General features: G+C 37.1%; 4 protein-coding genes across 5 annotated transcripts; 3 read left to right on the top strand and 1 right to left on the bottom strand.

Annotated features, from left to right (window-relative positions):
• Positions 1–465: 465 nt before the first annotated feature.
• LOC148171086 (cytochrome P450 9e2-like) lies at positions 466–2,862 on the bottom strand. Its single transcript, XM_088041753.1, has 5 exons — positions 2,670–2,862; positions 2,015–2,622; positions 1,487–1,970; positions 728–1,442; positions 466–682 (listed from the first exon to the last, which is right to left on the bottom strand). The coding sequence occupies exons 2-5, from the start codon at positions 2,212–2,214 to the stop codon at positions 516–518; spliced, it is 1,566 nt and encodes a 521-aa protein (XP_087897879.1). The 5' UTR covers positions 2,215–2,622; positions 2,670–2,862; the 3' UTR covers positions 466–515.
• A 464-nt stretch (positions 2,863–3,326) lies between these two features.
• LOC148171085 (cytochrome P450 9e2-like) lies at positions 3,327–5,418 on the top strand. The gene is made up of 3 exons (XM_088041199.1): positions 3,327–3,535; positions 3,583–4,078; positions 4,126–5,418. Exons 1-3 carry the CDS (start codon positions 3,336–3,338, stop codon positions 5,011–5,013), a joined length of 1,584 nt encoding a protein of 527 aa, XP_087897325.1. The 5' UTR covers positions 3,327–3,335; the 3' UTR covers positions 5,014–5,418.
• Positions 5,419–6,522: 1,104 nt separating this feature from the next.
• Positions 6,523–8,308, top strand: LOC148171084 (cytochrome P450 9e2-like). Of its 2 annotated transcripts, none has more exons than XM_088040441.1 (3): positions 6,523–6,768; positions 6,816–7,308; positions 7,357–8,308. In XM_088040441.1, the coding sequence occupies exons 1-3, from the start codon at positions 6,569–6,571 to the stop codon at positions 8,245–8,247; spliced, it is 1,584 nt and encodes a 527-aa protein (XP_087896567.1). In that variant the 5' UTR covers positions 6,523–6,568; the 3' UTR covers positions 8,248–8,308. The 2 variants fall into 2 exon arrangements, with proteins under 2 accessions (XP_087896567.1, XP_087896566.1); XM_088040440.1 differs by having other exon boundaries at positions 6,804–7,308.
• A 2,381-nt stretch (positions 8,309–10,689) lies between these two features.
• Positions 10,690–12,604, top strand: LOC148171083 (cytochrome P450 9e2-like). Its single transcript, XM_088040583.1, has 3 exons — positions 10,690–11,061; positions 11,132–11,627; positions 11,675–12,604. Exons 1-3 carry the CDS (start codon positions 10,862–10,864, stop codon positions 12,563–12,565), a joined length of 1,587 nt encoding a protein of 528 aa, XP_087896709.1. The 5' UTR covers positions 10,690–10,861; the 3' UTR covers positions 12,566–12,604.
• Positions 12,605–12,970: the final 366 nt, after the last annotated feature.

Raw genomic sequence — 12,970 nt, 5'->3', positions numbered from 1 at the left:
TTCAATAAAAATTTCTAAAATTTTAGAACAAATTTTGTAAATGTTGCTCTAAAATTACCAAAATTACAAATGTCAGAAATTTTACTTGAACTTTAAAATGAACATTTCTAAAATTTGTTTTGCTCTATAATTTTGTAACTTGATAGAGTTAATCTATCACTTAAAGATAATTAATAATACGCCAGTGTAAACGGGTGTGTCTAAAGGTCATTTTCGCAGCGAAAAGTTTGTTAAAAATTACCTCGAAAGGACCCTTGGAAAATCTAAATTGACCAATATTTTGTTTATTTGTAAAGCAAACTCAAGGTACTGGTACTCATTTAATATTACGCCGAATCCAAAACTATGAATTTTTCACTTACATCAATAAACAACCGAATAGCAGCGATTGAAGTTTTGGGTTGTCGCCAGAGAGCAAAATTTTATGAATCGTTAAAAGTTGGAAAAATGAAGAAAAAAAGTCAGTTAACAATAATACTAATTTATTGATAACAATTTATTGCCAACGCATCAACCTAACTCCTAGGTTTCAACTTCAGATAAAACCCGTTTTCTGGTGCTAGATTAGGCGACTTCGGACTAAGCTGAAGCGGAATTTCCGTTTTTGCGTTGGGCTCTATGTCAAAGTTTGACAATAAATGAAAGAAGAACGTCTTCACTTCAAGAAGAGCGAATCTTGAACCTAAAAACCACATTAGTCACGATCTTCATAACACTTCAAACGTACCGATACAATTCCTAGGTCCAACTCCAAACGGCATGTACGTCCCTGGCAGAATTTTTCCTTTATTCTCATCGCTAAATCTCTCAGGATCAAACTTCTCAGGCTCAGGAAAGTACTGCGGATCGCGGTGAATCGACATGATCGGTATTTGAACATTCATTCCTTTTTTCAGCACAACTGTTTTTTCATTTGGTCGCGTCGGAGGAATGGTGAATTCTTTTTCACACTCTCTGTCGGTTAAGAATGCTGGAGGCCACTTTCTTAGACTCTCGGAGAATACTTGGTCGAGGTACTTCATGGAGAGGAGCGCTTCGTACGGTATTTTACCATCGTACTGAAGTCGTACTGCGTCTATTTCTTCTTGGAGCTTCTTCTGGATCGTGGGGTTAACAGCTAGTTCGTGGGCCAAAAAACACGAAGCTGTGGAGACCGTGTCAAAACCCGCAAAGAAGAAGAGAACAGCTTGGGCGACAATGTCGTCGTCGGAGAGTTCCATGTTCTGCGTGGTTTTACCAATGCTGGACTCCTCAACTGTTGCAAAACCTTCTTGGCGCTCTTCATGGGTGTCGTGCTTCAGCTTGCCTTTCCTAGCTTCTAACAACAGGTGGATCAAATCCGGACGAATAATGTTATTCTTCAGACGATTGTTAATATTGTTTTTAATGATGGAGGTGAAAAAGTCTGCCACGTCTTGTTTGATGAATCGAAATTTGAACAACTAAAAAAAAGTTTTATTTGTGTAGACACGAAACTAAAACATACTTTAGCTAACGATGTTGATATTTCCGCCATGAAGGCTTTTATAAAGTCTGTTAACGTAGAATTAGTCAGTCTTTGCCCCATCTTAAAAAATTCATGTTGTGGGTCTTTGACTGCATTCACTTGAATCCCGAAGGCTGCAGACGCAATGACATCAGTAGCGTACCTGGTGATCACTTCTTTCATTTCAATATCGTGTTCTTTTCTTTTGAAACACTCGACGAAGTTTTGAGCACACTCCACCATAAGCTGGTACATGTTCCTCATTTTACTACTTGTGAACACTGGACTTAGTGTTGCCCTCATCTTCTTCCACCTGTTCCCGCGCAAACTAATCAAAGTTTTAGACAGAAGAGGATCAGTGTGAATGGTGGCCACCTTCTGATGGTCGTGGAAACTCTCAAACTCTTTAACTCCAATCTGTTTAATTAGCTCCAGATCACGAATTAAAAGAGCAGGAGATAGAAATTGGTGGTAGCCGACATATCTAAATCGAAAATTATCATCTATTGAAAGAAGGGAGGACTTTACCTTTCATTGGAAAAATTCTTGTAAATATCATCCACGATGGTGAAAAAATGTCTTTTTCTTACAATAATATCCCACGTGCTTCCAACGAGTGGCCATGCTGACACGTGTGGGATTTTTTTCTCGGCCCAGAAATTTATTGGTTTGATGAATTTATAGTAAATGGCGGCACCCAAAACTACACCAAGTATTAGAATCAGCATTTTGATACACTGAGATTGAATAGCACAGTTGCGATATTTATATACTTTTATCGGTCCGGATATGGCGATAAGAGCACTTACACTTTTAACAATTCATCATAGCGGCGCGATTTTAACACCAAAATCAGTTTTAGTACTTTTACATCGAAAGACAAGAAAACAAGAGTGAAGAGGAAATTGTATTTTTATTCGTTTTTCATCTTTTCTTTGTTAAGTTAGTGAAAATTACTTGTGCAAATAAAAAATGTGTCTGTCATCTTATGTATAAACACGCAAAGACCTTTAAAATCCATTTCAAATATTTAATTTCTAAAGCGATAAACCCAAACATTATTTGTTGCAGGAATTTTTGTCGAAGATGCCGGAAATTTCCAAAATTGAGAGACAATGATTTGCAGGTTTTAGAAACTACAACTGAATGGTAATTTATTTGAGAAAATCGGTTTTACCATTACCAAAAGTAAAGATTTTTGACCATTCCAAGACAAAAATGTTGACAACAACTCAATTTTTCGTTACGATGCACAAAATGTCAAGTCATTTGAATTTGTGACTTTTGAGTATTTAAAACTGTGTGAGACTAAATTTTGGGAAGCCGAGACTCTTTTGACACACACACACACATCTAGTTTAAGTTAACAATTTTGACTATCATCCACATTCAGTTTTGAAACTGCGCCGCTACCATGAGTTGCTAAAAGCGCTCGATTTATCTTATCAGGTCCTTGGAACCTATTTAAGTCTCACATTTGTGCAATTTAATCAGAATGTCTAAAGATGCTGATCAGAACAGTTGGTGTAGCTACAAATTCATAAAACTAAGAATGAAAAATGCAAAAGAAGATTTCTTATTTTCTCAAATTTGTGAAGGAGGTGATTCACGTCCACTTGAAGTCGTTTTAATCGTAGAAATTTGACAAGAATGAATTACAACTTTCTTGATCCTCGGCTTTTGTTCCTAATCCACAGATCAATAAATATAGTAGCCGAAGAATTCTCTGGCTTAAATACGAGCACTTTATCACCAATTTTCATTATCATTGTTATTCGACGCACCGCCTTCACCAGTTGCTCTGTGACCTCCAATTACCAAACCATTTTGTTAAATTCTTCACTCCGCGATGTGGTGGATCGTGTTCGCTGTCATCGCCGTAGCGGCGGTGTACTGGAAATTCGTCCGCCCCCATAAATACTGGCTGGAAAAAGGGGTGAAACAGGGAAATCCTCGTTTTCTGGTGGGAGACAACTGGGGGACACTAGTAAAAACCCAATCTTTTGCCGGGTTGATTGAAATGGTGTACAAAATGTGCCCCAATACCAGGTTGGTGTAATTTCATTCCAACTAAACAAACTTTAATTTTTTTCTAGATATTCAGGTTTCTATCAGTTTATGCTGCCTACTCTCTTAATCAAAGATCCAGATCTCATCAAACAAGTCACTGTTAAAGACTTTGAGCACTTTGTGGACCACCAAGTCTTCATCCCTGAAGATGCTGATCCGATGTGGAGTAAAAACCTCTCGGCTCTTACAGGGAAGAAGTGGCGCGATATGAGGACGACTCTAAGTCCTGCTTTTACTAGTAGTAAAATGAAGTACATGTTTTCTCTAATTTCGCAAAGTGGTAACCAATTTGTTAACCACCTCTTGAAGAAGAACGAAGATTTGATTACTCTGGAGATGAAAGACACTTTCACGAGATACGCAAACGACGTGATTGCTAACACTGCTTTTGGGGTAGAGTGCAACTCTCTGGAAGACCGCAACAACGAGTTTTACTTAATGGGAAAAGAAGCAACGGATTTTAGCGGTTTTTGGCGAAATGTGAAGTTTATTGGATATTTTCTCCTACCTGGAATCTTTAAGGTTTATGGAGTGTTTATTAAACAATCGTTTAATTAACTGGTTTTTAGTATTTCGACCTGAAATTCTTCTCAACCGAAGTCGCAAACTTCTTCACTCAACTAGTATCGTCAAACATTTCCAGCCGTGAAAAGCACAATATAGTTCGCCCCGATATGATCCACCTTCTGATGGAAGCCCGGAAACACGGTCTAGAACATGAGGAGTCGCAACCTGAAGACACAAGTTTTGCGGTGGTTGAAGAATCAAACATTGGTAAAACGCAGAAGAACGGAAAACTTGAACTAACTGATACAGACATTGCCGCGCAAGCATTGATCTTCTTCTTTGCGGGTTTCGACACTGTTTCCGCTCTGATGTGTTTTATGTCGTACGAACTTGGTGTTAATCCAGACATTCAAAAACGACTCGTTCAAGAAGTGGATGACACTTTTAAAGCTTGTGGTGGTAAACTCACGTACGAAGCTGTTGTTGGTATGAAATACATGGACATGGTCGTGTCCGAAACCTTAAGAAAGTGGCCGAGCGCCATTATGACAGATAGGATTTGTGTCAAGCCGTACACCATTGATCCGAAGAGAGCGGACGAAAGACCTGTGCATCTAGACAAAGGAACAGTTGTGTGGATTCCGATTTTCGGGATTCATCGCGATCCTGAGTATTATCCAGAACCTGAACGGTTTGATCCTGAACGATTCAGTGAGGAAAATAAGCACAGTGTTAATCCATACACTTATTTGCCGTTTGGTTGTGGACCCAGGAATTGTATCGGATTGAGATTTGCACTGTTGGAGACGAAGATTTTGTTCTTTTATTTGTTGAGTCACTTTGAAGTCGTTCCTGTGGAGAAGACTCAAGTTCCGTTGGTTATATGCAAAACTAATTTTACTTTGCATTCTGAAGGAGGATTTTGGCTTGGAATGAAACGACGCAATTAAATTTAATAAGGGTCACTATGTTATTCATAATTCTGTTAGTTTTTTTTCACTATGCAGAGAAGAATTCACACGATCTAAAAGAAATGTAGAAAAATAATATAAAAATCTTGTAAAAGAAAAATGTAAAATTAACTTACACAATACAAGAATAAAAAAAAATCAAACAGTAAAAAAGACCTAAAATGAATTTCTAGTAACTAAAGAAAGATCAACCAGAGCAATTTTAGAAATTTGTAATTTCGGTAGTTTTGACGCTAAGGCAATGAAATTTGGAGAAATTACTATTTTCGACTAGTTTATGGTCTGCTCTAAATCACAATTTTTTCGAGCAACAGGAACGCACTTTAAAAATTTTCATTTTTAAGACGAGAACAAAATTTTCAATATTTCAAACTTCGACGTGTAACTTCGGTACCTTTGATGCTAAGGCAATAAAATTTAAAGAGATTACTATTTTTGACTAGTTTATTGTCTGTTCTAAATCTCAAATTTTTTTAAGCATCAGAAACGGTTTTAGAAATTTTCATTATCAAGGCAAGTCAAAAATTTACAATATTTTAAACTTTGACGTGTAATTTTGGTAGTTTTGATGCTTGGGAAATAAAGTTTGGAGAGATTAATAATTTTGACTTAATTATTGTCTGTTTTAAATCCCAATTTCCTTGGGCAACAGAGACGGATTTTAGAAATTTTCGTTTTCTATACAAGCCAAAAATTTACAATATTCTAAACTTCGACGTATAATTTCCGCAGTTTTAATGCTAGGGCAATAAAGTTTGGAGAGATTAATAATTTTGACTTAATTATTGTCTGTTTTAAACCCCAAATTTTTTGGGCAACAGAGACGGATTTTAGAAATTTTCGTTTTCTATACAAGCAAAATTTACAATATTCTAAACTTCGACGTATAATTTCCGCAGTTTTAATGCTAGGGCAATAAAGTTTGGAGAGATTAATAATTTTGACTTAATTATTGTCTGTTTTAAACCCCAAATTTTTTTGGCAACAGAGACGGATTTTAGAAATTTTCGTATTCTATACAAGCCAAGAATTTACAATATTCTAAACTTCGACGTAAATTTCCGCAGTTTTAATGCTAGGGCAATAAAATTTGGAGAGATTAATAATTTTAACTTAATTATTGTCTGTTTTAAACCCCAAATTTTTTGGGCAACAGAGACGGATTTTAGAAATTTTCGTTTTCTATACAAACTAAAAATTTACAATATTCTAAACTTCGACGTGTAATTTCGGTAGTTTTGATGCTTGGGCAATAAAGTTAATAATTAATAATTTTGACTTGATTACTGTCTGTTCTAAATTAAAATTTTTGAGCAACAGAGACGGATTTTAGAAATTTTCGTTTTCAAGACGAGCCAAAAATTTACAATAGTCTAAACTTCGACGTCTAATTTCGGTAGTTTTGATGCTAGCACGAACCGCTGAACCAATCACAAATCCGCATTTTTAATGAAAAACAAACAGCGTAATTTCCACAAAACAGTTCAATAGAATCGTCCTTCAACTTCGTTAGTTTGCTCAGTAAGTCTGCACGATGTGGTGGGCATTGGTAGCTATCGCCGCTGTAGCGGCCATCTACTGGAAACTCGTTCGCCCCCACAAGCACTGGCTAAAACGAGGGGTGAAACAAGGAAACCCTTATTTTATAATGGGGGACCACTGGGGGCCAGTGTTAAAAAAACACAGTTTCGCGGAAATGGTGGAAATGGTGTACAACGCCTGTCCAAACACGAGGTAAGAACCTTTGACCTTTTTTATCCAAATCTCAGAATTCTTTCGAGGTATTCCGGTTGCTACCAATTCTTAATACCAACTTTAGTGATAAAAGACCCCGATCTTATAAAACAAGTCACAGTGAAGGATTTCGACCACTTTTTGGACCACCGAAGTTTCATTCCTGAAGGAGTGGATGCCATGTGGTCACGAAACCTTTTCTCTCTCTCTGGGAAAAAGTGGCGGGATATGAGATCTACGCTAAGTCCTGCTTTTACCGGGAGTAAAATGAAGTACATGTTCTCCTTAATTTCGCAAAGCGGTGAACAGTTCGCGAAGTACTTCTTGGAGAAGAACGAAGCTCTCGCCACTATAGAAATGAAAGAAGCTTTTACGCGATTCACAAACGACGTCATTGCCAATACTGCGTTTGGTATTGAATGTAATTCTTTACGCGATCGAGAGAACGAGTTCTATTTGATGGGAAGACGAGTCACCACTTTTGGTTTCCAGCAAAATCTTAAAATTTTCGGGTACTTATGTATCCCGTGGCTTTTAAAGGTATTTGTTCTCTGTTTTGTTTTCACCCAATTTATCCTCTCTTTGTAGAGTTTAAAAATCTCGTTCTTCACAAACGAAGTGACGACTTTCTTCACCGGCCTAGTAAAATCAAACATTCAAAGTCGCCAAAAGCACAACATTGTACGTCCCGACATGATCCATCTTCTTCTAGAAGCCCGGAACGAAGGACTGAAGCACGAAGAAATGCCACTAAATGAAGACACGGGTTTTGCAACAGTTCAAGAGAGCGATGTCACCAAAGGAAGTGGTAAAACTCAAATAACCGATGAAGATATTACCGCCCAAGCGCTGGTTTTCTTCTTTGCTGGATTCGACTCTGTTGCTTCTTTGATGTGTTTCATGTCGTACGAGCTGGGGATTAATCCAGAAGTTCAAGATCGACTAGTCAAAGAAGTGGATGACACTTTTAAAGCTTGTGGTGGTAAACTCACGTACGAAGCTGTCGTTGGTATGAAATACATGGACATGGTTGTGTCCGAAACGTTACGAAAGTGGCCCAACGCCATCGCCTCGGATCGCGTTTGCACGAAACCTTATACGATTGAGCCGAAGAATCCGGGCGAAAAACCCTTGCATTTGGAGAGGGGTGAAGTTCTGTGGTTACCAATTTTTGGTTTGCATCGGGATCCGCTGTATTATCCAGAACCAGATCGGTTTGATCCCGAAAGGTTCAACGAGGAGAATAAGAAGAAGATTAATCCGTATGCTTATTTACCGTTTGGTGTAGGACCGAGGAACTGTATTGGTTCCAGATTTGCTCTTCTGGAGACGAAAACTATGTTTTGTTATTTGTTGAGGGAGTTCCAGATTGTTTCCGTGGAGAAGACGGAAATTCCGTTGGTTCTTAGCAAGAAGCAGATGAATTTAACAGCGGAAGGGGGATTTTGGCTGGGGCTGAAGAAGAGATCTAAGAACTAGTTTGTTGGATTTTGTATTATTTATGTAGACTTTGTTGTAATAAAAATTTTTGCACTCACAATTTAGTAGTTTTTTTGGTAAATCCTAATCAAATCTGAGAAATGAACAAACTCAAATTCTACGAAACTAATCAAAATATTCTGGACTTATTTAATTGGAGAATCTCAGAATTTCAAGCAAACATAAACATTTTGTGGATTATTCTGTACAATTTTGTAGATTTGTTAAGTAATTTTCAGGGATCCTTCAATAATTTCTTTGGAATCCTTCTCAAATTGTTTAATGTTGCTCGGATTGGCTAATCTTCTCTTTAATTCCGCAGGTTTTTGGGAAATTCTTTGGGCTTTAAAAAGGCAAGATCTCAGTCTTTTCAATGATGCATTACAATACAAAATTGATGGAAAAGTTCTTGAGTTATATGCAAAATTGCAAATTAAAATTACTAAAAAAACGCGTTTTTTGTACATAAGATCAGAACAAATATTACAGGAAGTACTAACCATAGCAATGAGTTTTAGAGGTCATTGGATAGCTTATTAAACTGGCTGTTCAAAACACTGCCGAGCAGTTCTATAACGTTGCAAGTTTTCAAGAAAAACCGAAAAAAACGCATTTTTAACCGACCTTAACTAAAATAGTATATTATGAAACGCGTTTCATAATGAACATTTTGCCGCACGCACGTTTTTAGGACACGACGAGCGCAAGTAGTAAGTGCGGCAAAATGCATTGTGAACAAGTATCATACGCTATTTTTTCTATTTCGCCTTATTTTAAACGAAAAAACTTGATTTCGAAATGTAGGGAATTTTAGGGTAGTTGGCATTTGCAAAATGTTCGGAAAAAAATTCGAAGTAGCCAAATCCAGTTTTAGTCAGTTTGACAGGTGTGAAGTTTTTCTCCGATGAATTATTAAGCCAAGTACAACAAGAAATAATAGTGTATTGATCGATTTATCAAAGGTTATCAAAACCAAAATCTAAATTGTCAACGTTGACGGCAGGTTGACGGTTTGTCTGCTGCAAACCTAAGAAAAATATAAGTTCCTGGAAATATTGGCACGGGATTGGTCCATTACGATACCGAAATACTCTCAAACGCGTATCGAAATATCTTCATTATGAACGCGAAATAGGAAAACTGAATTTTCAGTTCTCAAATGCGGACGAAAAATTTTGAGCGTAATAGAAGTTACTCATTTCGGCAAGGTTATTATTTGGACTTAATTTAAACAAATTTGGACAACAAAAATGGTACTTCAAATTTTTTCTGATTAGAAACAAGTCAAATATCCCAATTTTTTAAAAAATGTTTTATTTTTATCTGTTTGATGGCTGAAATTATAAAATTAGGAAATATTACTACTTTCAAAATGTTGATTATCTGTGTCAAATGACAAAATTTTGGAGCACAGAAAAAGTTGAATTTTCAGTCTTCACAGCGATGGAATTTGAAGACATATCTACTTTTAGTGCGTTTATTATCTGTGATAAATTACAAAATTTTACAACAAATCTCACAAATTTAAAAAATTTTTTTTAGAACTAATCCAAAAAAATCCATTATTTTCTATTATGTTTCATAACTTTGGTGGTTAGTTCTCTAAAATAATGAAATTTGGAGAGGGTAATACTCCTGACTTGCTTATTATTTAGACCAAATTTCAAAATTCTTGGACATAAAAGACGCTACTTAAAAATATTTTCAGGCGATCTTAACTAAAATCTAAATTTTCTAAAAATTACCGTTTTCTGGTCGCTTTTATTTTTATCCGTGCTAGGGTTACGCCATCTACCGTTAATTTTTTAAATTACATCAAGATACCGACATTACTCCCAATTTTATAATTATTTGGGTAAAATCAAATCGACAAACTGCTATAAAGTGCAACAAAGGCGTGTTGACTTATTGCAAATGAACATGTCTAACAGTGCTGCTGCAACAACATCAAAAAGCACATCAAACGTAATTCATGCATTTGTGAAGCTACACATGCCGAAATTTCAAATGTAATTAAAGAAAAAATAAGCTTTTCAAGAGGATTCATAAATATTTACTATTATTCAGTTGTTATAAATGATTAGATTAACATTTTTTAGTCTTGGTACACAAATAACTATTTCTACAACTGAACCTAAAAAACTCATTTTTCAGGAATATCTCTGAATCCGGACCTGATGGAACAAAACGGACTTCAGGTTGAGAATCGAAACGTATTTCCACTTTTTTCTGTTTTTTTTTTTCGAAAATTACTTAACTAGGGTTATTACAAGTAACTTTTGCGTTGTAATTGTGCAAAACATTACACATTATGTCCAATGTTTACTTCCAAGCAATTATCTTTTCCTACGAAAATAGACATATCTTGTTATTCTACAAAATCCGACAAACATGTTTTCCTATCAAAACCAGAACGTCAGGTAGAGTCTCAATCTCAATTATCTCCCACCAATTCCTAAGTTGCAATCGCTAAATTGTTTATTGCGTCAGATAAACGACGAACTCAGTGAAGGTCAGAGGCGGCTCCTATTAACATTCAAAACACAGAAGACCTAATCAGTACTAAATTAAACTAACAATTGTTTAAGTGTGTTAGTGCGTTGTTTCGAAGACGATGTGGTGGATCCTGATCGGCATCGCCGCCGTCGCGGCGCTCTATTGGAAACTTATCCGCCCCCATAAGTATTGGCTGGAAAGAGGGGTGAAACAAACAAATCCAACTTTTCTTCTGGGAGACAATTCAGGGACGGTTTTGAGAAAACAGTCTTTCGCTGAAATGGTCGAAATGGTTTACAACATGTGTCCCAATACCAGGCGAGTCCAATTCTGTTTACTTCAGTCAATTGATTTTAATTGTTGTTAATTATTGTTTTCTTTCTTTCAGGTACTCTGGTTGTTATCAATTCTTGATCCCAACCTTGGTACTGAAAGACCCCGATCTAATCAAACAAATCACAGTGAAAGACTTCGACCACTTCGTTGATCACCGCTCGTTCATCCCCGAAGACATCGATCCTTTGTGGTCAAAGAATCTTTTTGCATTAACCGGAAAACGGTGGCGAGATATGCGGGCAACCCTCAGTCCTGCTTTTACCAGTAGTAAAATGAAGTACATGTTCTCCTTGATTTCACAGAGTGGTGAACAGTTCGTGAAGTACTTCTTGGAGAAGAATGAAGACACCATCACGGTGGAAATGAAAGACACTTTTACAAGATTCACCAATGATGTCATTGCCAACACTGCATTTGGCGTGGAGTGCGATTCGTTGCGCGACAAAAAAAACGAATTTTATTTGATGGGTAAAGATGCGACTGATTTTTCCGGTCTCTGGAAAAGCCTCAAAATGTTTGGGTATTTATTACTCCCGGGTTTATTCAAGGTTGGTAGTCCTTCCCGCTAAACAAACAAGTAATGTTACTTTTACAGTTACTGAACTTCCAACTTTTTTCCCAAGACGTGTCAAACTTCTTCACCAGAATCGTCAAATCAAACATTCAAAGCCGCGAGAAGCACCACATTGTACGTCCGGATATGATCCACCTCCTTCTGGAAGCTCGCAAGCACGGGCTCAAAGAAGAATTGCAACCTAATGAAGACACGGGTTTTGCAACAGTACAAGAAGCAGACCTCGGGAAAACTCCGAAGAACGGCAAACTTGAGATAACAGACGTGGATATAACATCCCAAGCGCTCATTTTCTTCTTCGCGGGTTTTGATTCAGTCTCTGCTTTGATGTGTTTCTTTTCGTACGAACTGGGAGTTAACCAAGACGTCCAAGAGCGATTAATCCAAGAAGTTGATGACACCATGGAGGCTTGTCAGGGAAAACTAACGTACGAAGCCCTCGTCGGTATGAAATACATGGACATGGTCGTGTCGGAAACTCTAAGAAAATGGCCCAACGCGGTTTCGGTTGATCGGGTTTGTACCAAACCGTACGTCATCGAGGCTAAGACTCCTGAGGAAACACCCGTGCAGTTAGACAAAGGCGACGTTGTGTGGTTGCCAATTTTCGGGATTCATCGGGATCCTCAGCACTATCCAGAGCCGGAAAAGTTTGATCCTGAGCGCTTCAACGAAGAGAACAAGAAGAAGATTAATCCTTACACCTATTTACCGTTTGGTTCGGGTCCTAGGAACTGCATTGGGTCCAGATTTGCCCTGTTGGAAACGAAGATTCTCTTCTGTTATATTTTGTCCCATTTTAAGATTGTTCCGGTGGAGAAGACTCAAATTCCTTTGGTTTTGAGCAAGAAGACGTTCAATTTGACTGCTGAGGGAGGTTTCTGGTTTGGGCTTAAACCTCGTAAGATGTAATTGTTTGGGTTGAGTAAATAAAATGTTGTTTTGATCGTGTGTGGGGAGATAACGTTAGTTAAGGTCAATGTTAATTTAGAATATCCGGACGGATTACGTCATGTCAATTTGTCAATAGAGACTGTTGAAACGCAATAAAATTCTGAAGGTGTGGCAAAATGAGTGCATCTCAATCTTTAATTCTTTAAGGGACATTATGTGTTGCATATTATTCCCATAAGTGAGGAACTATTTTTCAAAAGTCTATAAATCCAATTTTCTATAAATCCAATTTTGACTGACATTGGGTTTGATGTGAAAAACCTCTTGCTAAAACATTGTTATGCCAAAATAGTTCATGTAAACTTGAAGAAAATTGAACAAATTATCGTTTTTTCTAATCCATTGTCAAAATTTATGAAATGG

Source organism: Gnatocerus cornutus, chromosome 7, assembly GCF_029298725.1.
Source record: "Gnatocerus cornutus isolate USDA-ARS CGAHR chromosome 7, icGnaCorn1.1, whole genome shotgun sequence".
In the NCBI taxonomy this organism is placed as follows: domain Eukaryota; kingdom Metazoa; phylum Arthropoda; class Insecta; order Coleoptera; family Tenebrionidae; genus Gnatocerus; species Gnatocerus cornutus.
The sequence above is the reverse complement of the archived record's forward strand: the minus strand, read 5'-3'. Positions and strand labels throughout refer to the sequence as shown.

Excerpts from the sequence above, each read along its gene's own strand:
- LOC148171085 (XM_088041199.1), top strand. The coding sequence starts at position 3,336 with ATGTGGTGGATCGTGTTCGCTGTCATCGCCGTAGCGGCGGTGTACTGG. Across the intron at positions 3,536-3,582 it reads AAAATGTGCCCCAATACCAG|ATATTCAGGTTTCTATCAGT; the intron begins GTTGGTGTAATT and ends ATTTTTTTCTAG. Across the intron at positions 4,079-4,125 it reads TCCTACCTGGAATCTTTAAG|TATTTCGACCTGAAATTCTT; the intron begins GTTTATGGAGTG and ends ACTGGTTTTTAG.
- LOC148171083 (XM_088040583.1), top strand. The coding sequence starts at position 10,862 with ATGTGGTGGATCCTGATCGGCATCGCCGCCGTCGCGGCGCTCTATTGG. Across the intron at positions 11,062-11,131 it reads AACATGTGTCCCAATACCAG|GTACTCTGGTTGTTATCAAT; the intron begins GCGAGTCCAATT and ends TCTTTCTTTCAG. Across the intron at positions 11,628-11,674 it reads TACTCCCGGGTTTATTCAAG|TTACTGAACTTCCAACTTTT; the intron begins GTTGGTAGTCCT and ends TTACTTTTACAG.
- LOC148171086 (XM_088041753.1), bottom strand. The coding sequence starts at position 2,214 with ATGCTGATTCTAATACTTGGTGTAGTTTTGGGTGCCGCCATTTACTAT. Across the intron at positions 1,971-2,014 it reads AAGAATTTTTCCAATGAAAG|ATATGTCGGCTACCACCAAT; the intron begins GTAAAGTCCTCC and ends TTTTCGATTTAG. Across the intron at positions 683-727 it reads TGGACCTAGGAATTGTATCG|GTTCAAGATTCGCTCTTCTT; the intron begins GTACGTTTGAAG and ends TGTGGTTTTTAG.
- LOC148171084 (XM_088040440.1), top strand. The coding sequence starts at position 6,569 with ATGTGGTGGGCATTGGTAGCTATCGCCGCTGTAGCGGCCATCTACTGG. Across the intron at positions 6,769-6,803 it reads AACGCCTGTCCAAACACGAG|AATTCTTTCGAGGTATTCCG; the intron begins GTAAGAACCTTT and ends TCCAAATCTCAG. Across the intron at positions 7,309-7,356 it reads GTATCCCGTGGCTTTTAAAG|AGTTTAAAAATCTCGTTCTT; the intron begins GTATTTGTTCTC and ends CTCTCTTTGTAG.